General features: G+C 37.6%; 1 protein-coding gene and 2 non-coding genes across 3 annotated transcripts; 1 reads left to right on the top strand and 2 right to left on the bottom strand.

Moving 5' to 3' along the window:
* Positions 1-4,246: 4,246 nt before the first annotated feature.
* TRNAN-GUU (transfer RNA asparagine (anticodon GUU)) lies at positions 4,247-4,318 on the top strand. The gene has a single exon. It is a non-coding gene; the product is annotated as a tRNA-Asn (tRNA).
* Positions 4,319-12,709: 8,391 nt separating this feature from the next.
* Positions 12,710-13,297, bottom strand: LOC147791241 (uncharacterized). Its single transcript, XM_087126593.1, has one exon. The coding sequence runs from the start codon at positions 13,295-13,297 to the stop codon at positions 12,710-12,712; it is 588 nt and encodes a 195-aa protein (XP_086982719.1).
* Positions 13,298-24,364: 11,067 nt separating this feature from the next.
* On the bottom strand, positions 24,365-24,438 carry TRNAR-UCG (transfer RNA arginine (anticodon UCG)). Its single transcript has one exon. It is a non-coding gene; the product is annotated as a tRNA-Arg (tRNA).
* Positions 24,439-25,891: the final 1,453 nt, after the last annotated feature.

The raw sequence follows: 25,891 nt of genomic DNA, 5'->3' as shown, positions 1-25,891 counted from the left end.
TATTTAATTCATACTTGATTTAATGTTTATATAAAAATTCAAGCAATTCCTACAAGTATTTCTTAAGAAAAGTCTAAGATGGTTACTTACCTCGTAGTTGACGTACGGGACCTCCGCTCTCGAGAAATTGGTATCCTAATTGCTTCAAATTTTCTTTGACACAATCCTTAGGGTGTCTAGTTTCTATAACCATAAAGTTTTCGTGACAAATAGTCTAGAAGAGGATTAAAATTAAGAAAAATATAGGGAGGGTCACGGTTCAGTTTGACATGGCGGGTGCAACTTAACTGGCCACGTCATCATCCTCTTCCTCTTTTAAGAAGAAGACGCGCATGTCCAATAGCGCCGCCGTTTTAAAACGCCTCTCACCTGCTCCAATCATGACATTACTCCGCTTGATTTCTTCATGAAACTTAAAGATGGTGTTACAATGAAGAGCTTGGGATTGATTTCATACCTTCTCGTGGATTGTAGCCTAAGTTATTTGCCTCTAAAGTTCATCGGAAAACTAATACTTACCTCTAGTTAAATGAGTTGGTTTGAACGAACATCTTTGAGTGTGTGGCATCAATCTCGCCAGCTCCAATCATGGTATTGCTCCCCTTGATTTCTTCATGAAACTTAAAAATGGTGTTACAAGGAAGATCTTGACATTGACTTCATACCTTCTCGTGAATTGTAGCCCAAGTTATTTGCCTCCAAAGTTCGTTGGAAAACTAATACTTCTCTCTAGTTAAATGAATTGGTTTGAACGAAAGTCTTTAAGTGTGTGGCTTTAATATTTATAAATTCTTCTCAATCTATAGCTCACCCAAAAAAGCAGAGAATTGACTTGTTGGGCAACTCGATCTACGACGTTTTAGCTCTAGATTTCTCTCCTATCTCTCTTCCCTCCTCTTTAGATGGAAGACTATGACTGTGTTTTCCAGATAAGAAGTTGTTTTAAGCGTTTTTCAAAGTTTACGCTATAAATGATGTTCATGTAAGAGTTATATTTCCACATTATAGATGAACATGAGACGTTAGTAGCGATATTAAGTATGTGAAAATTTAAGGTCGTTACAGTTAATATCAAAGCTCTAGGTTTTAGATTCTGTAGACTAGCCTACGATGTAGGCTTGGCACATTCCATGGTCCCAACGTCGATGTCCCGTCACCATCAGGTACGTCTTGCATAAGATAAGAAAAGAGAAACATTTTCGAATTCGCATGCATTTTTCTAGTGATATTACTGAAATTGTTGTGATATTTAATGTATTTATTATAGAGTATGATGTGATTTGTTGTATGTTGAGTGATTTTGTTTGCAATATAATGTGACTTTAGTATATGTATTTTTAATAATATATATGCATAGTGATGAACCTTAGACTTAAGAAATGCTATCTTGGTTTCTTGAACCATGCTGCCTAGACCACGCGAAAGAGTAAGACAAGGAAGGGGACGATGTTCTATTAGAGGTAGAGGATGAGGTGAGGCTGAAGAGAGTTAACCTCAAGAAGGATCACAGATGGGGTTTGAATTAGAACCCTTATTGCATGAAATGTCTGTAAGCACCTCTTTGGGGGTAGACTTAGTAGCTAGGGATAGAGTAAAGAATGACCAAGTAATCATAGGGAACCAAACTCTAAGCGTTGACCTGATGGTAGTAAACATGATGGACTTCGACGTCATACTAGGCATGGATTAGCTAGCCGAAAACCATGCTAGTATAGACTATTGTAAAAAGGAAGTAACATATTTGTCACTGGCGGGACCTACCTTTAAATTTAAAGGCACGAGTACCGGGATTAGCCCCTAGGTAGTCTTGATGATGAAAGCAAATAGGTTAGTCCAACAAGGCGGATGGGCTATATTAGCATGTGTTGTAGACGTAAGAGGAAAAGAAAAGACCCTAGAAAACGTGTCAATAGTTAACAAGTTCCCAGATGTATTTCCAAATGATCTACCTGGAATATCCCCTTCCTGAGTGGTCGACTTCGTCATCGAACACGAGCTAGGAACTGGGCCTATTTCCAAAGCACCTATCTCATGGTGCTAACAGAGTTGAAGGAATTCAAGGCGTATTTACAAGACTTACTGAATAAAGGGTTCATTCGACCTAGCGTATCCCCTTAGAGTGCACCAGTGTTGTTTGTTAAGAAGAAAGATGGATCGATGCGTCGATGCATCGATTACAGAGAGCTAAATAAGAGAACCATAAAGAACAAATACCCTCTGCCTAGAATGGAAGACTTATTCGATCAACTCAGAGAGGCAATGATATTTTCTAAGATAAATCTGCGGTCAGGTTACCATTAAATAAAGATTAAAGAAAAAGACATACCAAAGACAACATTTAGGACAAGGTACGATCACTAGGAGTTCGTAGTGATGTCATTTGGCCTCATCAATGCTCCAACTGTGTTAATAATGTTAATGAACCGAGGGTTCAAGGACTGTCTCGACACTTTTGTGATCGTGCTCATTGATGACATCCTAGTGTACTAAAAAACAGACTTGGAACACTAGGAACACTTCTGAAAAGTCCTAGCCACCCTAAGAGAGAACAAGTTATACGCGAAGTTCTCAAAGTGTGAATATTGGTTACGACAAGTCTTTTTCCTAGGACAAGTGGTGACAAAGGACGGAGTATCCATAGATCCCACTAAGGTTGAAGCAGTCACAAAGTGGGAACGCCCAACTACGATAACATCAGTACGGAGTTTCTTAGGACTAGCAGGATACTATCAATGGTTTGTGCAGGACTTCGCTAGGATAGTCTCGCCTTTGACACAGTTAACGAGAAAAGGGGTATCATTTATATGAAATGATGCTTGTGAGGCAAGCTTCCAGAACCTAAAAGAGAGATTGGTACAGCCTTGGTACTCACAGTACTTGAAAGCTCAAAAGGGTACGTAATCTATAGTGACGCGTCCAAGAAGGGACTAGGATGTGTGTTAATGCAACATGTAAGGTTGTTGCATACTCGTCCCGTCAACTAAAAGAATACAAAAAGAATTACCCTACCCAAGACCTAGAATTGGCCGCTGTAGTGTTCGTACTAAGAATTTGGCGACACTTCTTGTATGGAGAGAAAACTCAAAGTTTTACCAACCACAAGAGTTTAAAATATTTCTTCACATAGAAAGAGTTAAATATGAGGCAGAGAAGGTGACTAGAATTGGTGAAGGACTACGATGAAGATATCTAGTACCACCCTGGAAAAGCAAACGTGGTCGCAGATGCTTTCAGTAGAAAGATGGCCTACTCTTCGGCCCTCATTACAAGGGAAGTAAGGACACAAAGAGAATTTGAGCAAGCCAGCATAGCTATAGCGACCGAGGGAATCATAGCATAGTTGGCAAGACTCACAGTGCAACCTACGCTTAGTCAGAGAATTATTACCTCTCAACGACAGGATCCTAACGTACAGAAAGTCCTAGGCCAGCTAGACAAAAGTCCAATACACGGATTCTCAAAGACCTCAGATGAAGGATTATTGTATTAGGGACGCTTATTTGTCCTGACAATAGAGGAGTTAAGGAAAGAGATACTAACAGAAGCTCACAACTTGCCATTTTTCATGCACCCAGGAAGTACTAAGATGTACCAAGATTTAAAACAACATTTTTGGTGGAAGAGCATGAAGAGGGACGTGACCAAGTTTATGAGCAAGTGCTTAGTTTTTCAACAAGTGAAAACTCCTAGACAAAAGACAACGAGGATGTTACAGCCCTTAAGTATACCAGAGTGGAAGTGGGAAAACATAGAAATGGACTTCATAGTAGGATTACCCAAAACGCTTAAAGGCTATACAACGATCTGGATAATTATCGATAGGTTGACCAAGTGGGCACACTTCGTACTTTGGAAAGGCAAATATATAGTTGATAACTAGGCACAACTGTATGTGAAGAAATAGTAAGACCTCATGGAGTTCTAGAGTCTATAGTGTTGAATCGAGATCCAGACTTTACGTCAGCGTTTTGGCTCGGATTTCACTTTCCATATATATAGAAATAGAAACAGATAGACTAGAAATGACATCTCTTATCTCAATGACACCACAGGGATATTAAATGAATGGAATTGGGATATGGATGGAATATAATGAAATAGAGCCACTTTGAGGTTCTCTATGAAATGAGGCATGGAACGGAGCCACTACGAAGAAGTTCCGGGAGTTACGAATGAAACCTCGAGCTCATATTGGTCATGGGTTGAGAACGGGAATTAAATTCTCTGAAACCTAATTTATCGTTGTTCCTCAGTAGCTCAGTGGTAGAGCGGTCGGCTGTTAACCGATTGGTCGTAGGTTCGAATCCTACTTGGGGACTTAAAAAAGCATTGGGTACTCGGCTCGACTTTGGCACCTCCTTCCACCCCCAAATAGATGTTCAAACTGAGCGCCAAAACTTAGAGGACATTCTATGTTCTTGCATATTAGACGTTAAGGGAAGTTGCGCTTTCAAGCCACTATTTGAATGACACCGTTCGAGACCCTTTATGGAAAACGGTGCAGGTCCCCTCTATGTTGGGATGAGGTATGTGAGAGAAAGCTAGTAGGACCCGAGCTAGTCCTAGTCGCCAATGAGACTATCCAAAAAATTTGAGCAAGAATGCGTACCGCTCAATGTAGAAAAAAAAAGTTATGTCAATGTAAGACGTAGAAACTTAGAGTTTGAGGTAGGGGACCCAGTATTCCTAAAGGTAGCACCCATAAGACTTAGACGTAAGGGCAAATAAGTCCTAGATGCATTGGACCTGCCAAAATTGTCGAGCAAATTGGTATGTAGAGTATAAGTTAGCCCTACCTCTCAGAAGTACACGAGGTAATTCACGTGTAGATGTAGAGTAAATACATGACGAGCCCTATACACATAATAGACTACGAGCCCCTCCAACTCAATGAAGATTTGAGTTACGAGAAAAACCAATAGAATTTTAACCCAAGAAGTGAAAGTGCTACCCAACCAGGGACATTACGTTCGTTTTGGTGTTGTGTCGGAGCCACCATATCAAGGGGGACACGGTGAGTGCAGGAGGATGAAATAAGAGAATAATACCCCCAGTTAGTACAAGAGTTTGAAAATTTTGAGGATGAAAGTTCTTTTTAGGGGTAGATAATGTAACAAATCGAAATAATAAAAAAAAAAAACTTAGTCTCCGGTAATTCCACGACCAGCGCGGAATCGTGTTCCCCAACCCATAAAAATGCCTCCCTCAACCTTCAACCATGGCCACACGAACGTCAACAACCTCCCCAAACCGCTCAGAAGAACTACAACCAAAGAAGAGACGAAAAGAAATTCGAGAGAAGGAGAAAACTAAAGAAAAGCTCTAGCTGGGAAACCCGTGACGTCGAAACCCTTAGCCTCGCATTTTAACCAAATAGATCAAGCATGAAAGACCTCACCGACCTTAGTATATTACCCAAAGAGGATTCACAATGTGCATCGTCGAACTTGGAGAGGGAATTTGAAAAATTGAACTTTTGGAAGAATTTTTGATCTACCTCCACAAACGTCCAACAACCATGAAACTTTGTGAGAGAGAGAAGAAGAAGATGATGACAGAGAGATGAAGAAGATGGCATCAGAAACCGTCGCAGCGAGGAGAGAGAAAAGGACACCGGAGAATCGCGCTGAGTTGGGTAAGGAAGACAATTGAATGGATTTAGGTCAGGCGCGAATCCAATACCCGAGACCCAAACCCATTGTAGCCTAATCGTTTAGCCTGTGACCCATCTCCAGCCTACTTGTAGAACCCAAAGCCCAAATTCCTCCTCGGACCAGTAGCCAAATGTCAATCCAGCCCGCAATCCGCGACCCGTGCTTGCCTCTACAAACCCGAGGCCCAAGTTCCCTCGACCCAACCAAACCAGCCCGCAGCCTAACTCACTCGCAGCCGAATCTGCGAACAGAAACTCAGTCAGTAGCCTAGCTATAAACGTGACCGTGAGCCAACCCAAACCGAACCTCGACCCGAGACGCCTACATCGACATGGGCTACTCTGGTGCTGCCACGTGTCCAGCTGCTATGAAAGCAACCCTTCGGCTTTAGCGGTTTGGACGCTCCGACGACGCTTCGATTGCTCCACTGCTGTTTTAGCCCAGTTTCCACTGTTTCAACCGTCCTAGATCCATTTTCGGCCCCAATTAAGGTAATCGAGGTCGTTTTAGAGTCGTATTTCATATTTATTAAATTATTAGTAATTTAATTGTGAAATACTAATGGAAGGTGGTGAACGGTGTGATAGGAAACCAACTCTGGCACCGTAGGAAGCAGCTCTCAAGGAACGAGAGCTTATGTTTAGCTAATTAGAGAGTACTTGAGCCAAGGCCAACCAAGTAAGTGGCCTTACTATAGGATAGGCTAAAAATTGTATGAGTTATGATGATGTATGAACTGTGTTGTACGATGTCGTATGTTAGTATATGATGATGATAAGTTATGATGATGTATGAGTTGTATCGTATGATGCCATATACTAGTATATAATGATGTATGAGTTGTATCATATGATGTCATATATTAGTGTATGATGATGTATGAGTTATGATGATGTACGAGATATGATGATGTATGAGTTATGATGCTTTATGATGTGCGTAGTATATATATATTTCGATGAATGACGTACTTGATATGCTTGATGCACTTTATGACAATATGATGAGCATGATGATTGTGTGACGTTTACCTTAATATGATGATATTTTCCATATTGAGCATAATATATGATGATGAGTGCCATATTTCATCATGTCGTTAGATCGACATACGACACAACCTTAAGAGCATGAAAATGATATTAATATAAATATCCACGAGTATGTGTTACCTAGAGTAACAAAGAGAGGCAACGATATTTTCTAAGATAAATCTGCAGTTAGGTTACCGTTAAATAAAAATTAAGGAAAAAGACGTACCAAAGACACCATTTAGGACAAGGTACGATCACTATGAGTTCGTAGTGATGTCATTTGGCCTCACCAATGCTTCAACTGTGTTAATAATGTTAATGAACCGAGGGTTCAAGGACTGTCTTGACACTTTCGCGATCGTGCTCATTGATGACATCCTAATGTACTCGAAAACAGACCAGGAACACTTCTGAAAAGTCCTAGCGGCCCTAAGAGAGAACAAGTTATACGTGATGTTCTCAAAGTGTGAATATTGGTTACGACAAGTCTTTTTTCTAGGACACGTGGTGAAAAAGGACGGAGTATCTATAGATCCCACTAAGGTCGAAGCGGTCACAAAGTGGGAACGCCCAACTACGATAACATCCGTACCGAGTTTCTTAGGACTTGTGGATACTATCGATGGTTTGTGCAGGACTCCACTAGGATAGCCTCGCCTTTGACACAGTTAACGAGAAAAGGGGTTTCATTCATATGGAATGATGCTTCTGAGGCGAGCTTCCAGAACCAAAAAGAGAGATTGGTAACAGTCCTGGTACTCACAGTACCTGAAAGCTCTTAATGGTACGTAATCTATAGTGATGCATCCATGAAGGGACTAGGATGTGTGTTAATGCAACATGTAAGGTTGTTGCATACCGTCTCGTCAACTAAAAGAATACGAAAAAAGTTACCCTACCCAAGACCTAGAGTTGGCCGTTGTAGTGTTCGCACTAAAAATTTGGCGACACTTCTTGTATGGAGAGAAAACTCAATGTTTTACCAACCACAAGAGTTTAAAATATTTCTTCACCTATTAAGAGTTAAACATGAGGCAGAGAAGATGACTAGAATTGGTGGGACTACGATGTAGATATCCAGTACCACCCTGGAAAAACAAACGTGGTCGCAGACGCTTAGAGTAGAAAGACGGCCTACTCATTGGCCCTCATTACAAGGAAAGTAAGGGTACAAATAGAATTTGAGCAAGCCAGCATAGCTGTAGCGAGCGAGGGAATCATAGCACAGCTGGCCAGTCTCATAGTGCAACCTACTCTTAAGCAGAGAATTATTACCTCCCAACGAGAGGATCCTAACGTGCAGAAAGTCCTAGGCCAGCTAGACGAAAGTCCAGTAGACTGATTCTCAAAGTCCTCAGATGAAGGACTATTGTATTAGGGACGCCTATGTGTCCTAGCAATAGTCGTTAAGGAAAGAGATACTGACGGAAGCTCACACCTTGCCATTTTCCATGCACCCAGGAGGTACTAAGATGTACCAAGATTTAAAACAACATTTCTTGTGGAAGAGCATGAAGATGGACGTGACCAAGTTTGTGAGCAAATGCTTAGTTTTTCAACAAGTGAAAGCTCCTAGACGAAAGACAGTGGGGATGTTACAACCCTTAAGTATACCGGAGTGGAAGTGGGAAAACATAGCAATAGACTTCATAGTAGGATTACCCGAAACCCTTAAAGGCTATACAACGATCTGGATCATTGTCGAAAGGTTGACCAAGTGGGCACACTTCTTACCTAAAAAAGGCACATATATAGTTGATAACTAGGCACAACTGTATGTGAAGAAATAGTAAGACTTCATGGAGTTCTAGTGTCTATAGTGTCGAATCGAGATCCACGTTTTACGTCAGCGTTTTGGCCCAGACTTCAAAACGCGTTGGGTACTCGGCTCGACTTTGGCACCTCCTTCCACCCCCAAACAGATGGACAAACTGAGCACCAAATCTTAGGGGACATTCTACGTTCTTGCGTATTAGACTTTAAGGAAAGTTGCGCTTTCAAGCCACTATTTGAATGACACCGTTCGAGACCCTTTATGGGAAATGGTGCAGGTCTCCGCAATGTTGGGATGAGGTAGGTGAGAGAAAGCTAGTAGGACCCGAGCTAGACCTAGTCGCCAATGCGACTATCCAAAAAATTTGATCGAGAATGTGTACCGCTCAAAGTAGACAAAAAAAAAGTTATGCCGATGTAAGACGTAGAGACTTAGACTTTGAGGTAGAGGACCAAGTATTCCTAAAGATAGCACCCATGAGAGGCTTCTTGAGGTTCAGACGTAAGGGCAAGTAAGTCCTAGATATATTGGACCTGTCAAAATTTTCGAGTGAATTGGTATTTAGTGTATAAGTTAGCCCTACCTCCCTACCTCTCAGAAGTACATGAGGTAATTCACGTGTAGATGTCGAGTAAATACATGACGGGCCCTATACACATAATAGATTACGAGCCCCTCCCACTCAATGAAAATTTGAGTTACGATGAAAACCAATAGAATTTTAACCCAAGAAGTGAATGTGTTACCAAACCAGGGACATTATGTTCATTTTGGTGTTGTGTCCGAGCAACCATATCAAGGGGGACACGGTGAGTGTAGGAGGATGAAATAAGAGAATAATACCCCCAGTTAGTACAAGAGTTTGAAAATTTTGAGGACGAAAGTTCTTTTTAGGGGTAAATAATGTAACGAATATGAAATATAAAAAAAAAAACTTAGTCGCTGGTAATTCCGTGAACCGTACGAAATTGTGTTCCCTGACCCCTCACAACGCCTCCTTCAACCTTCAACCATCGCCACATGAACGTCAACAACCTCCCCAATGTTGAAATTGAAATTGGTCTGATACCAATTTGTTGAAATTGAAATCGCTCTAATACCAATTTGTAGAAAAATAAAGCCGCTCCGATACCAACTTGAGAAAAAAATGCTCGCTTTGAATATAACTCATTTAGATAACTCTCACGAAACTTTAAAAAGGGTATCGAAAGGGGAGAGAGACAAGGAGACAAAGAAGTTCTCCAAAGGTTATTACACAATAACTCAGACAATAAATTGCTCTCTGTTTTTTTCTCTCTCTTGTTCTTTTATTCTCTACACATTTTACACTATACATAAAACCCCTTTTATAGTTTTTCTAAGGCTAAGTTGAGCAGTATCTTCCTCATTTTTCTGTCTCCCATAACCCTTTTCCCTCTCAAATTTAGTGCCATCACTCTTCTCTCTCCCATAAGCCTTACCCCTCTCAAATTTCGTAATGGTCTTTTTCACAAAATAACAAACAAAAAATCATAATTTTTTTTCTTCTCTCTCCTGCATTTAAGTTTATTTTTCAACACCTAAACCACTTAGAACAACTACAACCAAAGAAGAGACGAAAAAAATTCGTGAGAAGGAGAAAACTGAAGAAAAGCTCCAGCAGGAAAACTCGTGATGTCGAAACCCTCAACCCCACATTTTAACCAAACAGATCAACCATGAAAGACCTCACCGACCTTAGTATATTCCCCAAAGAGGATTCACAATGTGCATCGTCGTCCTCGAAGAGGAAATTCGAAAAATCAAACTTTTGGAAGAATTTCTTATCTACCTCCACAAGCGTCCAACAATCACGAAACTTTTTGAGAGAGAGAAGAAGAAGATGATGAAAGATAGATGAAGAAGGTGGCATTGAAACTGTTGCAACAAGGAGAGAGAAAAGGACACTAGAGAATCGCGCTGAGTTGGGTAAGGAAGACGAATTGAATGGATTCGGGTCAAACGCGAGGCGAGGCTATTCTAGCGAAGTCTTGGACAAATCTTCGATAGTAGCTTGCTAACCCTAGGAAGCTTCATATCTCTGTAACTGTAGTTGAGTGTTCCCATTTAGTGATGACTTCTATCATTGTGGATGAAAGAAAAAAAGTAACAGAATGGGAGAAGAAGCGAAGACACACAAATTAATTTTCTTCTTTTTGTGGTGTGTTTAGAACTTGCACCATTTTCCTTATATAATAAAAATTTTACCCATTTCTACTACAAATGAGCAAGCACTCCACCATTCCTTCCACTACTTCCAATATCTCCGGCCTTTTTTCATGGAGAAATAAGCAACAGAAATAAAATAAATACTAACCACTATTTTTTTTTTTTACAAAAAAAAACTTATAAAGCAAAATATATAAAAAAAAAAAACAAGTTTATAACCAACAATCACTCATCTAAACTTGTTTAACTATGTTGAAACGACTTTCTTCAAGCCAATCTTCTCTCTTATCTCCAGGAACCGTTGTCTTGCTAACGGCTTTGTCAGAATATTTGCCAACTGTTCATCTGTGTTCACATATTCCAGTTCAATAGCTTCAGTTTGTACACATTGGCGAATAAAGTGGAACCTGGTATCAATGTGGTTACTTCGATCATGGTAAACAGGATTTTTCGCCAACGCTATAGCTGACTTGTTGTCAACATTAAGCTTGGGTTTTACTTGCAGTTGACTGATGTTACTCAAAATCCTGCCCAACCATACTCCTTGACATGTTCCAGCAGTTGCGGCTATATACTCAGCCTCGCATGATGACAAAGCCACCACCTTCTACCTCTGTAATATCCAGATTATTGGATTTACTCCCAAATAGTACAACACTCTAGTTGTACTCTTTCTATCATCAATATCCCCAGTCATATCACTATCGCTAAATCGGCACATTGTTGGTGCCTCCATGTATCTACTCATCACATAAACTGAGTAGGCTATGTCGGGTCGGGTATTAACCAGATAGCGTAAGCTTCCAATAAAACTTTTGTAAAGTGTTTTATCAACCGCAGGTTCTCCATTCCCATTTTTGCTCATCTTCATTCTTGGTTCCATGGGAATCAAACAAGGATTGCACTCCCCCATTCCTAGCTTCTCTAGGATTTTTCTTGCATATATGGCCTGACATAAAGTGATTGATTCACTACTTTGTCGTACCTCAATACCCAAGTAATAGCTCAAAAGTCCAAGATCGCTCATCTCAAATTTCTGGTGCATCTCTTCCTTGAACTGAGCTATAACTTGTTTGTTTGAGCCGACTATGATTAAGTCATCCACATATGTGCCGATTATCATTGCTTCAACTCCATTAATATTCTTGTAGAGAGCATATTCCTGTGGACATCTAACAAAACCAAGTGACTGAAAACATTGATCGAGTTTAAAATTCCAGGCTCTCGGAGCCTGTTTTAATCCATACAAGGCTTTACGTAGTTTTAACACCATGTTTGGATTTTCCTTGTTAACGAACCCTTCTGGTTGAGCAACATACACCTCCTCTTCGAACTCGCCATTCAGAAAAGTTGTGTTTACATCCATATGATGTACTTCCCAGTTCTTAAAGGCTGCATAGGCAAGAATTAATCTCACTGTTTCTAACCAGGCCACTAGTGGGAATACTTCACTGTAATCTACACCAAACTGCTGTACATATCCCTTTGCCACGAGTCTCGTCTTATGTTTCATGATTTCTTCATTTGGATTTTTCTTTAATTTAAAAATCCATTTGATGCCGATTACTTTATGATTCTTCGGAAAATCTGTGAGTTCCCACGTTCTGTTCTTTTCAATGGAGAGAATTTGAGACATCATGGCATTCCTCTAGTTTTCATTCTTAGCAGCTTTCTTATATGAAGTTGGTTCCTCTATAGAAAGAAGACAAAGGTCCACTGCTTCCTCCTCTGCTTCATTCAGTTCTCTATAAATATCTTCTAGAGACCTGAATTTTTTCGGCATCGATGAGCTTGACAATGATGCATTTGAGGTATTGTCTGGCGTTGATAAATTTGAGAGCACTATTCCTCGACCACAAATGTTTATTGCAGAGTTATCACCGAAGCGTACCTTTCAAACAACAGATGTGTCGAGCTCACGAAACACCCTTCTTTCTCATGACATATGGTTGCTTGCTCTAGTATCTAGGTACCAGGAATTTTTAGTTCCAATATTGGCTGATGACGGCACTATAGTTTCATTCAACATCACAAAATCAGGGTCTTTGTCATGTGTAGTTTTAATTTTCACACGCCTCTATCATCAGCAATGAAGACTCCTCATCCTTTTGCATCTCTATCAAGTTGAGTTGTTCGTCTTTTGTGGAACACTCTGATGCAAAGTATCCCATTTGCTGACACCTGTAACGTTTAATTTTACTTTTTTCAAATTTCTTCTTTTGAGTTTGCGACTCTCCTTCATCTCCTCGATGCCAGTCACTTCTCCCACGGCCTCTCCATCTTCCACGACCCCGTCCCCTGCCTCCTTTGGAACTGCCTTGATCCTTCCATTCTTTCTTTGAGGATTTTGCATTCTCTCGTTCCTTCCATTCTGCATGAGTGAGGAGAACGGTTTCATCCTTTTCTTCAAACCCTTGCAACCTTTCTTCATGTACCTTAAGTGATCCAATAATCTCATCAACGGATTTCGTTTTGAGATCACTGAACTCCTCAATCGTTGAACTGATTTGAAGAAACTTTGCAGAGGTGGATCTTAGAAGTTTCTTAACTACTTGGATATCATCCACAGTATTGCCGAGCCCTCTCAATTTGTTGACAATAATGGTGAGTTTTCCTGAATACTCATCAATACTTTCTGAATCACCCATCCTCAACGCTTCAAACTCCTGCCAAAGAGTCTGCGTTCTAACTTCTTTCACTCTTTCCGCACCTAGATTCATATTTTTCAACATGATCTCTTCTTTTGTTCTTTATTGTTCTCTTTTTTTACTCCTCATAGTTAATACATAGGCGCATCGACCCGTCTTTCTTTTTCACAAACAACATCGGCACACACCAACAAAATAAATTAGGTCGAATGAAACCCTTTGATAGTAAGTCTTGTAGTTGTAATTTTAGTTCCTTTAATCTATTGGAGCCATGTGGTATAGTGCTTTAGAGATAGGTCCAGTTCCTGGTTTGAGTTCTATCCCGAAGTCTACAGCTCGTAAAGGGGAAACTCGTAGTAAATCCTCTGGGAAGACACTTGGAAATTCGTTTACTATGGATACCGTATCCATTGTTTTCTCTTTTCCTTTTACGTCCACTGTAACCTAAAAATAGCAACTAAAACTTTTTTAACAAACTAACATGGCTTGTACTTTTAACTCTCCAGTGATGAGGACGAACGAGTGTGCCGTTTTATAACTTAGGGCATCTCTGACTACGTTTGCCTTTCCAGGGTGGTACTGGATATCTATATCGTAGTCCTTCACTAATTCCAACCAACGAAATTTTTTTTGGGTGAAGAAATATTTTAGGCTATTGGTGGTCTGTGTAAATTTGGGTCTTTTCTCCGTACAGGGAGTGTCACCATATCTATATTGCTGTAATAGCCCAAAAATAAATAAAGAAATAAAGAATAAAAATAATTATAAAAATAGTTAAAATTATAATAATAAAAAAATAAATTTAATTAATTAATTAAATAAAAAAATAAAAAAATAAAAAAATAAATCTTTCCCCATCTCTCTCCACTGACCTCTTTCCCACAATTATCTCTCCTCTGCCCGTCTAAGCTGGAAAAAAAAAGAAAAAAAAAAAAGAAAACCTGACAAAAAAAAAAAAAAGAAACAGAAAACAACCATCTTGAGATTTGAGAAGAAGTATTTGAATAGATTGCAGATTTAGAGATCTTTGTCCGTTATTACGGTAAAATTCTATCTGAGAACTTCTTTTCCTTTATATAGTTATGCTTATAAGAAATTAATTTAGGATCAAATATTCTTTCCTATCTTACCGTATGTAATAATCAGATCCCATGTTCAATTAATTAGATTTCTTTTTAGCATCGGAAGTTATAGGAAATAAGGTTAGAATCAATATAATTTTAGGTGGCAGATCCATAAATCTGTAAGATAGTGGCCAAATTAAAATTGGCCAATAATATCGGTCGAAAATAAATATAGAATTAGAGTAATATTTATTTACAGATGTTTACAAAACTGAGAATCTATTTACAGAATGGGAATGAAAATAATTACCATGAGGGAGGAGGGAAGATTGAGGGAAGATTTGTTAAACAGAATTTAAAACTATATAACAGGAGATATCAGAGGGCATGAAACTCCATTAAATTCTGTCTAACAGTAAATATCATAATTTCAACAAGGTAAATTAGAGAAATAATTGTATAGAATTCAAACTTGAAACTGATATCATGGGCTCACATAGGTTGGCTTGGATTTCAAAGGACGGAATCGAACTTTCAGTAAGGATATATACGTGACAACGACTTAAGCTATCCATGTAAGTGACCTTACTATCGGCAAGGTTATATTTGATGTTGACACGTGCCCTGTGGTTCTGCACGTGTCATATATATTGATATGTGTGAATTGTCTGAGGATCGATATGCTTCCTATATGTTATGTTATGTTATGTTATTATATGTGGATTGTATGATAATAATTATGGTACGATGTGCTCTAGGAGATGTTAAAGATAGGGTACGAGAAGGATGCACAAAACGAAATGTAACGATAGGAGTAAGATACGTTCATGAAATGTTAGAGTTAGGTTACATACCGGAGTGCTATGGATAGGAGAGATTGATGAAAGAATACGGTCAGGTTATGGGTAGAAAGGGATAGGTTTGTGATAGATTGATAGAACGATATCGTTAGGGTACGTTCTTGTGACGATATGACCAAGGTACGTCACGTAATGATATGTCTGTGATAGGTATAGGAACGTTAAGGCTATGGTAAGTTAGAGAACGATATGATTATGAAGTGTTTACGTTATGACTTGGTTATGATATGATACATTGTATGCTAGATTATTGTGCTTAAGTACAAAATCATGTGAACGTGAATGTATGTTATTTATGTTGCTTAGTTGATGTGATATGAATGCATGTGACGATGTGTGACCCTTGCACGATTATGGCTTGTTGTATGAGTATTGGAATGTAACTGAATGAATTGTATGACATGAAATACGGTAAATTGCATGATACATAACCCTGCTAGGAATATGTATGATATGTAACAGAATGAGAATGAGAATGACATGTAAGCATGAAAACGTGACACGGGGTTATGTTCATTAAATGATGACTGTAGGATTAGTGGGACCTCATGCATATTGTGTGATCATGCATTTGGGGGGATACCCCTATCCCATCACGAGGGTACGGACGCGTACATCCAAATGGTAGGACAACGATCGTTATGCCCTGCATAGCATTGCGTGACGGTTTTAGTTTTAACGGATCACGGTGGGCCCCTAGAGCATGCCCACCGGCTAGGGACAGTGGCCCAGCGGTGTGCGAACTAGCTGGTGAGCTCATACTCGCACGTATGGGCTGCGTGTAGAGTATATGGTACACGTCCACGATTACCTGTTAGGATTACACCGTAGGGAAAATGAAACGAAACGAAACGAAAAAGAAACGAAACAAAACGAAACGAAATGAAACGAAACGAAAGATAGGTCCCATCATTTTATTGCATGTGATTGTTGCATTTAACCCCAATAGTGGGGTCACTTACTGAGTATTTCTTTAAATACTCAAGCCATGTGCTACTACATTTTTTAGGTTAAGGCAAGGCATTCCTGTACGGCTGACGACGGCATCGCAACTCGAGATCATGGCACATGCATAGGATAGTGGTATTCATTTTCTTAGACTTACGATAGAATAAGATGTTTTAAACTTAAACGCTTATTTATTTTATTTCGGGTCTTTTGTTGTGTCGTTTTAAAGATGTTTTCGAAACACGTAAGTCCATGGCTGTGTTTTTAAGTTAAAGGTTATATTTTATGGAATTTAAATGAAGTCTTTCGCATTCAATGTTTATGGTATGTATACAGTAGCGACCTTAAATTAAGTAGAAAATTTCGGGTCGTTACAATTGCGAATACTACTGCGGCCGATTCTAGGTTGTGCGTAGGGTAGTTTTTCTCATATTCTTTCAATTGGCGTGATGCATAAGCAACAACCTTACAATGTTGCATCAACACGCACCCTAATCTTTTTTTAGATGCATCGTTGTAGATTACGTATCCCTCCGAGCTTTATGATCACATGAGCATTGGAGTTGACACTAGTCTTTATTTTAGATCTTGGATGCTGGCCTCACATGCGTCATTGCATATAAAAGGTATGTTCTTCCTTGTAAAATGTGTAAGAGGCGAGGCTATTCTAGTGAAGTCTCGGACAAATTTTCGATAGTAGCCTGCTAACCCCAGGAAGCTTCATACCTCTGTAACCGTAGTTGGATGTTCCCATTTAGTGACGACTTCTATCATAGTGGAGTCACTTCAATCCCATCTTTAGACACTACGTGTTCTAAGATTGAGACTTTTTGTAGCCAAAATGCACATTTGGAAAATTTGGCGTACAACTTGTTCTAACTTAAGATAGTTAAGACTTTTCGGAGGTGTTCCTGGTGTTCTTGATCCGTTTTCAAGTATATTAGAATGTTGTTTATGAACATCATAACAAACATGTTTAGACATTCCTTGAATACATGGTTTATTAATTTCATGAACACGACTGGGGCGTTGGTGAGGCAAAATTACATCACTACAAACTCGTAGTTGCCATATCTTGTTCAAAGGTTGTTTTCGATACATCTCATTCCTTAATCTTAATCGGATGATAGCTTGATCGAAGGTCTATCTTGGAAAATACTGTCGCCTCTCGGAGCTAGTAGAATAAATCCTCGATGAGAGGGAGTGGGTAGTTGTTCTTTATTGTTCTCTTGTTTTACTCCCTATAGTTAATACATAGGCGCATAGACACGTCTTTCTTTTTCACAAACAACACTAGCACACACCAACAAGATAAACTAGGTCGAATTAAACCCTTTTATAGTAGATCTTGTACTTGTAAATTTAGTTCCTTTAATTTCGTTGGAGCCATGTGGTATAGTGCTTTAGAGATAGGTCTAGTTCCTGGTTTGAGTTCTATCCGAAGTCTACAGCTCGTGAAGGAGAAACTCCTGGTAAATCCTCTAGGAAGACACTTGAGAATTCGTTTACTATGGATGTCGTATCCATTGTTTTCTCTTTTCCTTTTACGTCCACTGCGCATGTTAGTATAGCCCATCATCCCTGTTGGATCTCTCGTAGTACTAGTGAATGGGTGCGAATCATACCGCTTGAAGTCTCGTAGCCAGTTCACTACTCTAGTAGATTGCAAGTGTTGGATTGTTGGGTGATCATTATGACATGCATCATGACCTAAAACGACTCCCGCATCAAACTAGTAATGGGGTCTATTCAAGTCACTGGTGCTGCTAGAGGTGGTGCAGCTTGTGGCGGTACAACTTGAGGCAATGCAGCTGCATCCTTCCTAGTTACTAATCCTTCTCGAGGTGAGCTCTCTTTAGCCTCACCTCTTCCTCTACATCTAATCTTCCACATCCTCTAGGTGACATGGTTCTAAAAACCAAGATAATTCTATTTAAGTCTATCATTTACTAACAATACAATATCATAGTACACAAAAAAAATTCATACAACATTGCAAGCATATAATAGCGAAATTAAATCAAGCATCATGCTGCAATATATAATATAATTAAAGCTCGTCAATTTTCATGCTACATAACATTTAAAACATAGAGCCAATCACAATAAATATCATCATGACATTTTCCTTTTTTAATCTTATGCATTGTGTATATAATGGTGACAGAGCATCAATGAGTGAACTGCCTGGGATCGAGCTCGCACGTGTGGGTTGTGTGTAGGGAAGTACTACACATCCAATGTTGTCTAAATTGGAGGACACCCCATGACCGTTTTAACCATAGGTCCTAGATCATTAGTTACACATGTTTGCATTCTTTGACCCCATCAGTGGGGTCACTTACTTAATATTTCTTAAAATACTCGAGTCATGTGCTATTTCTACTTTAGGTAAAGGCAAAGCACCCCTGTACCGTTGACGACGACATTGCAATCAGAGACCATGCCACGTGCATAGGATAGTAATATTTTTTTTTCTTAGACTTTGACTAGTATGGGATGTTTTTCATTAGAATTTTTACTTGCTTTATTTATTATTGTTCTTATATAGTTTTAAATATGTTTTCAAACTCGTAAGTCCATGACAGTGTTTTAAGTTGAAGTAATGTTTTAAGATAAAGATTATGTTTCACGATGATGTTTTAAATGTTTCTTTCACACAAGAGCATAGACTATGATGATGGTAGTGACTTTAGGTTAGTAAAAATCTAGGGCCATTACATGTGATGTGCTGATGATGTGATTTATGTTATGGTGTAATACGTTCGGCGATATAATACATGATGAGACATGCATTATGATATGATGTGATATGTCTATGACATCATGTCTATGATATGATATTTCTATGATATAATATGTTGAAGGACATGTTATGTGCATGGTACGACATAATATGATGTATGATAGGAATGATACAGTATTCAACCCCGATACATGTCTTAAAGACAATGTTGAAAAATGATATGATATGAAGGAAAATGGAAGGAGTTTTTTAGATGCATCAGGGAATGTCTCCTTTTACGATGTTACAAATGCGTACGTCATGAGACAAGAAAATGATCATTATTTCTAACATAATGTTGCGATGATCATGATCATGCCTCGCAAGACACTCGAGATTTGCTGACCTCCGGACGTCTGGCTATGGACAACCAGCTCGACTATGATAGGTCTAGGGGGCGTGCGAACCGCCTGAAGACTCACACTTGCACGCACATCCAATTTTATCCAGACTGGAAGCCACCCCTACGATGGTTTTAATGATAGGTCCCTAAGCATGAGTTGCATGTGTTTGCATTCCGTGACCCTAATAGTGGAGTCACTTATTGAGTATTTCCTAAAATACTCAAGTCGTGTGCCACTTCTATTACAGGTAAAGGCAAGACACCCCTGTAGAGCTGACGACGACATCACAAGTAAAGACCATGGCACATGCATAGGATAATGGTATTTCATTTCTTAGACTTTAGGTTAGTACACGGTGTTTTTACTTTTAATGTTTATTTTTTCTATTCAATATTTGGTTATGTTGTTTTAAATATATTTTCGAACACGCAAGTCCATGACAGTATTTTATGATAAAGTTTTAAAGATTTATTTCCGCATAAGAGAGTATGTCGTGATGACGATAGCGACTTTAGGTTAGTAGAAATCTAGGGTTGTTACAGTTGGTATCAGAGTTCTAGGTTAGAGATTCTGTAGACTAGCCTACGAGATAGGCTTGACATGTTCCATGGTCCCACATATTATGCCCCCCCGATCATCATCAAGTATGTCATGGATAAGATAAGAAAAGGAAATGTTGTTGATTTCATATGTTGTTACTGCTTGGTCATTATCAACTATAACTCCTAATTAAATTTTGACACCATTGACTTTATTATTGTTGACTTAGTTATATGTTTATTTTAATACAGAATTGGTATGATTTACCCAGCATGGAATATGAATGTTAATTAATATATTGATAGTGTTTAGATTAGTAAGGTTTGTACCATGAATGGGGAGCTAGAGTTTAGTATTTATGTCAGATGTCTTGAACATAGTTAAAATACGCAGTGTTATGACCATAGAGATGGGAAAAATGTATCAACGTATACTGACGATTAAATATATTCAAATGAAAACGACCAAGAAAACTTGAGAGATGACAGCATCTTATAGTCTGCTACAGATATTAAAAGTGGTAGTGTCGAAAGGAAATTTCGTCACTATGAAGTATGTAAATATGAAATTTAAGTATCAGTGTGAACAAAAAAAAAAAAAAAAAAAAAAAAAGAAGAGCTAACACAGTAAAAGTTGAAACATTGTATACCTAAACTCATTTATGAATGACATAAATGACTTTAATGTGAGCTAAGCTCAGGAAGTCGTGAGATGTAGAAAACCACCCTGCCTAACACTAACTGATTAAACTATTGATCTTGTTGACAGAAGAAAGCAAGTCATCTAGAAGAAAGTGAGAAAATTGAAATTGAGGTTGAGGAAAGTATTTAAGTTCTCCAATACTAAATTGAGGTTGAAATTGATTACAATGTGCCTAAACCACAATCATACTAAATGGATTCTATTGTTCATGAAATTTTAGGAGAAGACTCAATATGATATGATAAGGTTATGTATGAAATTTGATAATAATTAGATTATGATAAAAGGCTAAACCAAGGGTAGGTGTAAAATGACTAAAATTCCCCTATAATTATATATAGCTGGCTTAGGAGCAAAGTGACCCCTAAATGACATTTAATTGAATGAGACTTATGTTACAAGGCCATTAAAATATGTTGAGGATTTAAACCAAGATTTGCAGTGGTAAATAACCAAAATATCCCTATAAGAATTCTAAGATGTTTTCAAGATCTTAAATACTCAAAATACTACGAAAATTTATGAGACTCCTTTACAAAATAAGGGTAAGTATGAAAGATTTTAAGGAGATTATAACAACTTAGGGATATGAGCTAAGAGAAAAAGTATGTAACTACCCCTCAAGACACTTGATAAGGAATCAAGGTTTTTATGAGTACTAAGTGACAAGATACATATGAAAGATTTATGCATGTAGAAAAATATTTATGACTCATATGGATTAGGGTGTACTTGTTAAGAATTTTTCTTTAGTTGTATTTCAAGACTTAACAAAAAAACTCTTGAACGAGAACCCGAGATATTTTAAAGACCTCCCGATGAGTAGTGCAATATGGTCTTACGACAATGAATACGTCGTAGGAAACTATGAACACCTAGGTGTAGGTACTTCAACTATGTCACAAGGAACCCGTGAATTCTTGGACATAGGTATGTAAATTGTATCGCACCGAACACATGAAGCTTTGGATGCAAATATTAAGACTATGTCACGGGGAATGCATGAAGCCTCGTGCATTTATTTATTAAATATAAGGAACAAATTAAGGTAACAAAAGTCAAGAGATAGGAGTTGAAGAAAGTTCTCTTAAGTATAGGAGTTGAAGAAAGATAATGTTTCAAAGATTTTCTTTTAAGTTTCAATGTGGTAGTTATGAGTGACTGTGAGGTCTTTTAACTCATTAATACCCACAACTTGTATAATTTAATGAACTAGATATTCAAGAAGGTTTTTAAACTAGTTTGTAATGGTCTAAATAAATTCTAAAGGGAGTAATTGGACAAACTAGCTAATAATTATAAATTTTAGTGTTTAAACAAAATATCCTTAGAACCCTACAATGTTTCATCAATATTCTTAAAAAATAATAATAATAAATAAATAAATAAAAATAAAAAATAAGTTTATTGTTAGTGAGATGAAACCGTTAATATCTTGTTTGAAAATACAATTCAACTTTCAAACGTTTTGTTAATACTCATAATTTAAAAAAAAAAATTCAAAAATACTCTTAAATCACTTTTCTCTTCAATTTTGTTTTGAAGTCTCTTGTTTATGGACATTTCCTAATATGAATATAAAACAATTCAATATTTAAATAAACAATTTATTTTCAATCTTATTCTTGAGTATTTTTAAATTGGTGTTAACAAATTCGTTCATATACATAAGAATACAGTTTGACTCGTCTACTCTATTTCGAGTCAACAAAGATATCATAGGCTTTGCAGTGTACCCAAAATAAAATGGCGAGACCAAGTTATCGTTTTATCTATTCATATCCTATATTTAAAATATTATGCATAAAATCATTCAACCACATGAGAAAGAACAATATTACTAGCGAACAAACGAAGACCTTTGTATGTTAGACTAACATGATAACCAATTATATCACAAGACTAAATGATGTGCAAATTTTGTTCTATATTATGATATAATGTTATAAAATCCAGGAGTAAAAAGAATGATAAAATTAGAATTTTAAATCTTTTTTTTTTTTAATTCTAGAATTAATTGTGCAATATTTGAAGGCTTTCATTGTTATTTTGGGCAATAGGTCCAACTCTTTAATTGTAACAACTTACAAAAAATAATAATTATAACAATAATAAAGAAATAAATAAATAATTAACCCATCCCTTCCTTCACTGATATCTTAGGACTCCTTCCTCAAATATCACTCTTCAACCCCTACTCTAACTACCGGTTTTGCTAGAGAGAATAAAAAAATAGATCGGAAAAGATTCACATACAAAGCTAGAGAAAGAATATAAAAATAGCCCCTACTCCAACTATCACTTATGCTAGAGAGAGAATAAAATGGCTTTGATACCATGATAGATGATCACCACCAACTATCAGTTATGCTAGAGAGAGAATAAAATGGCTCTGATACCATGTTAGATGAACACGACTCTCCACAATGGTATGATATTGTCCACTCTGAGCATAAGCTTTGTTTCGAGCTTTTCCAAAAGGCCTCATACGAATGGAGATAGTATTCTTTGATTATAAATCGATAATCATTCCTTAAATTAGCTGTGGGACTCTCATCCAACAGAATTAAACGGCTAAACAAAATTAAACGAAAAAAAGAAATCAGATTTAGAAGTAAAGAAGACTCAGTGGATAGAACTAAACACTAAAACTAAATACAGAGATAAGATTCAATTAATAGAATTAAAAACTAAAACTAAATATGGAGAGAAAAGAAAATAAAGACAAAGATTTGGTGGAAAAAAAAAACTCTACGATAAAACAATTAAAAATTAAAACTAAATATAAAAAAATGGAGATTTAGTGAAAAGAGCTCCACATAAAACAAAAGAATTAAAAATTAAAATTAAATACTGGGAGAAAAGAAAATAACCCCGAGGAAAAAATAAAATACAGACCAAGACTAATAGAAAAAAGAGGAAAGATTCAATAAATAGAATTTAAAATTAAATATAAAAAGAAAAATGGAGATAGGGTGAAAAGAACTAAACCCAGCAAAAAAAAATTGAACTTTAAATATCTCGGACTTTTATTCATGCAAATATTCTACTGTTCACATGAAATCTAACATAATCATTAATTAAAGGAATAATTTTGTAAAAGTTCGAATTTAAAACTGATGTCATGGGCTCACATAAGTTGACTTGGATTTCAAAGGATAGAATTGAACTTTAAATTAGTGACAACAACTTAAGCTAATCAGGTAAGTGGCCTTACTATCGGCACGATTATATTTGATGCTGACACGTGCCCTGTGGTTTTGCATGTGTCATAAACTTCATATGTGTGAATTGTTTATAAATCGATATGACTATGATATGTTATGTATATGTTATGATACGTGAATGATATGATAACTCTTACATCATCATGTGTTCAATGATATGTGTGAGATAGGATACGAGAAGGATGCGATAAACGTAATGGAACGATATGACTAAGATATGATTGACATAATCAATAATATGTGTGAGATAGGATTCGAGAAGGATGCGATAAACGTAATGGAACGATATGACTAAGATATGATTGACATAGCATATGGTTAGGTTATGTATAGAAAAGGATATGATTATGATAGAATGATAGAACGATATGGTTAGGATACGTTCCTATAACGGTATGACTCAGATTCGTAAATAAAACGATATGAGAAATGATATGAAAAATGATATGATATGTTCGCTAGAGGGATTGTATTAAACAATAATAAAAACGAAAAAGATGTTGTGACCTTGTATCCCCCTTAACGGGTGTCTAGGGCGCTACTAGAGAATGAAAGGAGGCTTAGGTCCTAGTAAGTGACTATAATGTAGTTTTATGTTGACTACAATGGGAGTCGAACCCACGACCTTCTGTTCCGAAGTCAAACGCGCTAATCCACTACGCTATGCAATCATTTTTTAAAGTTTATGCAAATACATTAATATAAATATATATTTTTATACTTTTATGTTTGAATTCCCACTTATCATACCGTAATGGAAAGTATGGGGACCTGATGCATAATTGTGTGTTCATGAGTATTGAGATACTGCCCCATTATGATGAGCACGGACGCGTACTTCATGAGACTGATTGTGATCATCTTATTCGCCATAATGCTACGACAATCATTATTCCCTACGGGTGTCCAGCAACAACTCTCAGTGAGTGCTAGCCAGACCAGTAGGCCTAGTGTAACGCCCCTAATTTTCTTTAACCTAATTAGTGACGTCACCCATGCATACTTATCTCATTAGGCGGAAGCTCATCATAAATAACCTTGAAATAGTCTTTCATAAAAAATTCATGAATCCAAAACAAAACCTAAACTCCGAAAATAAACCTTCAATACTGAATTCAAAATGAATCCAAATAAAACGATACTCAATCCTATAACTTAAAACTGTCTAATAAAAGTAAACTCCTAAAAATATCCCGTCTCCAACTTCCATGGTGGCCTCAGCTCCACCGTCAACCGTACATTGGCGCCTTGCCTTTACCTGAAAAATGTAGGTAGCACGTGGCTTGAGTATTTTATGAAATACTCAGTAAGTCACCCCACTGTTGGGGTTAGGAATGCAAACACATGCAACATATGAGCGGGACCTAACTTTTCATAAACTTTTCATAGCCTTGGGCGCTTTTCTATTCCGGGTAGGGTTGGATGTGTGGTACTCCTTCACACATGGCCCATGTACGTGTACATGAACCCACCAGGCGGGCTCTTATACGTACCCCCTGGGCCTGACTTGGTCGGGCACAACGTGTTACACGTAGCCGGACACCACAGAACAGAAAAGGGCCCGCATGATATCATGGCGAACATAAATATCGTATTTCATTCTTTCGTATCATAAAGGAGAAGAATCCCGATGCACGTGACATACATATATGCATGAGGTCCCTTAACATATTTAACATGACATTACATAAGCAGTGCTAACATCGCATTTACGTTTCTTACATCACATGGCATCTCACATGACTTACATTACATGGCATATTACATAAACATTCCAGTTGCATAAACACCTCATGACATGACTCAATAATTCTACGTGTATCTATGGCATCAATCAACATATTCATGGCATACAATACTAACATCTCATTCATGACATAACATAAACAGTCAACAGTCAACACAAGTTCATACGTCACATAACATACACAATCTACGGTCAACACAATCTATACATCACATAATCATATCACATAAAATATGGTGCATGCAGGGGCCACAGGGCACGCACCATCATACAACACGTAGAAAGCTAACTCCAACAGTAAGGTCACTTACCTCGATGGTCTTGGTTGAAGTCACTCACAACGAGCTAATCCCAGCGGTTAAATATGTCCTATGATA

This window comes from Cucurbita pepo, chromosome 9 (genome assembly GCF_057944985.1).
Source record: "Cucurbita pepo subsp. pepo isolate OVF chromosome 9, ASM5794498v1, whole genome shotgun sequence".
NCBI classification, from domain to species: domain Eukaryota; kingdom Viridiplantae; phylum Streptophyta; class Magnoliopsida; order Cucurbitales; family Cucurbitaceae; genus Cucurbita; species Cucurbita pepo.
This window is presented reverse-complemented; position numbering and strand designations above follow the sequence as displayed.

Excerpts from the sequence above, each read along its gene's own strand:
- LOC147791241 (XM_087126593.1), bottom strand. The coding sequence starts at position 13,297 with ATGGGTGATTCAGAAAGTATTGATGAGTATTCAGGAAAACTCACCATT.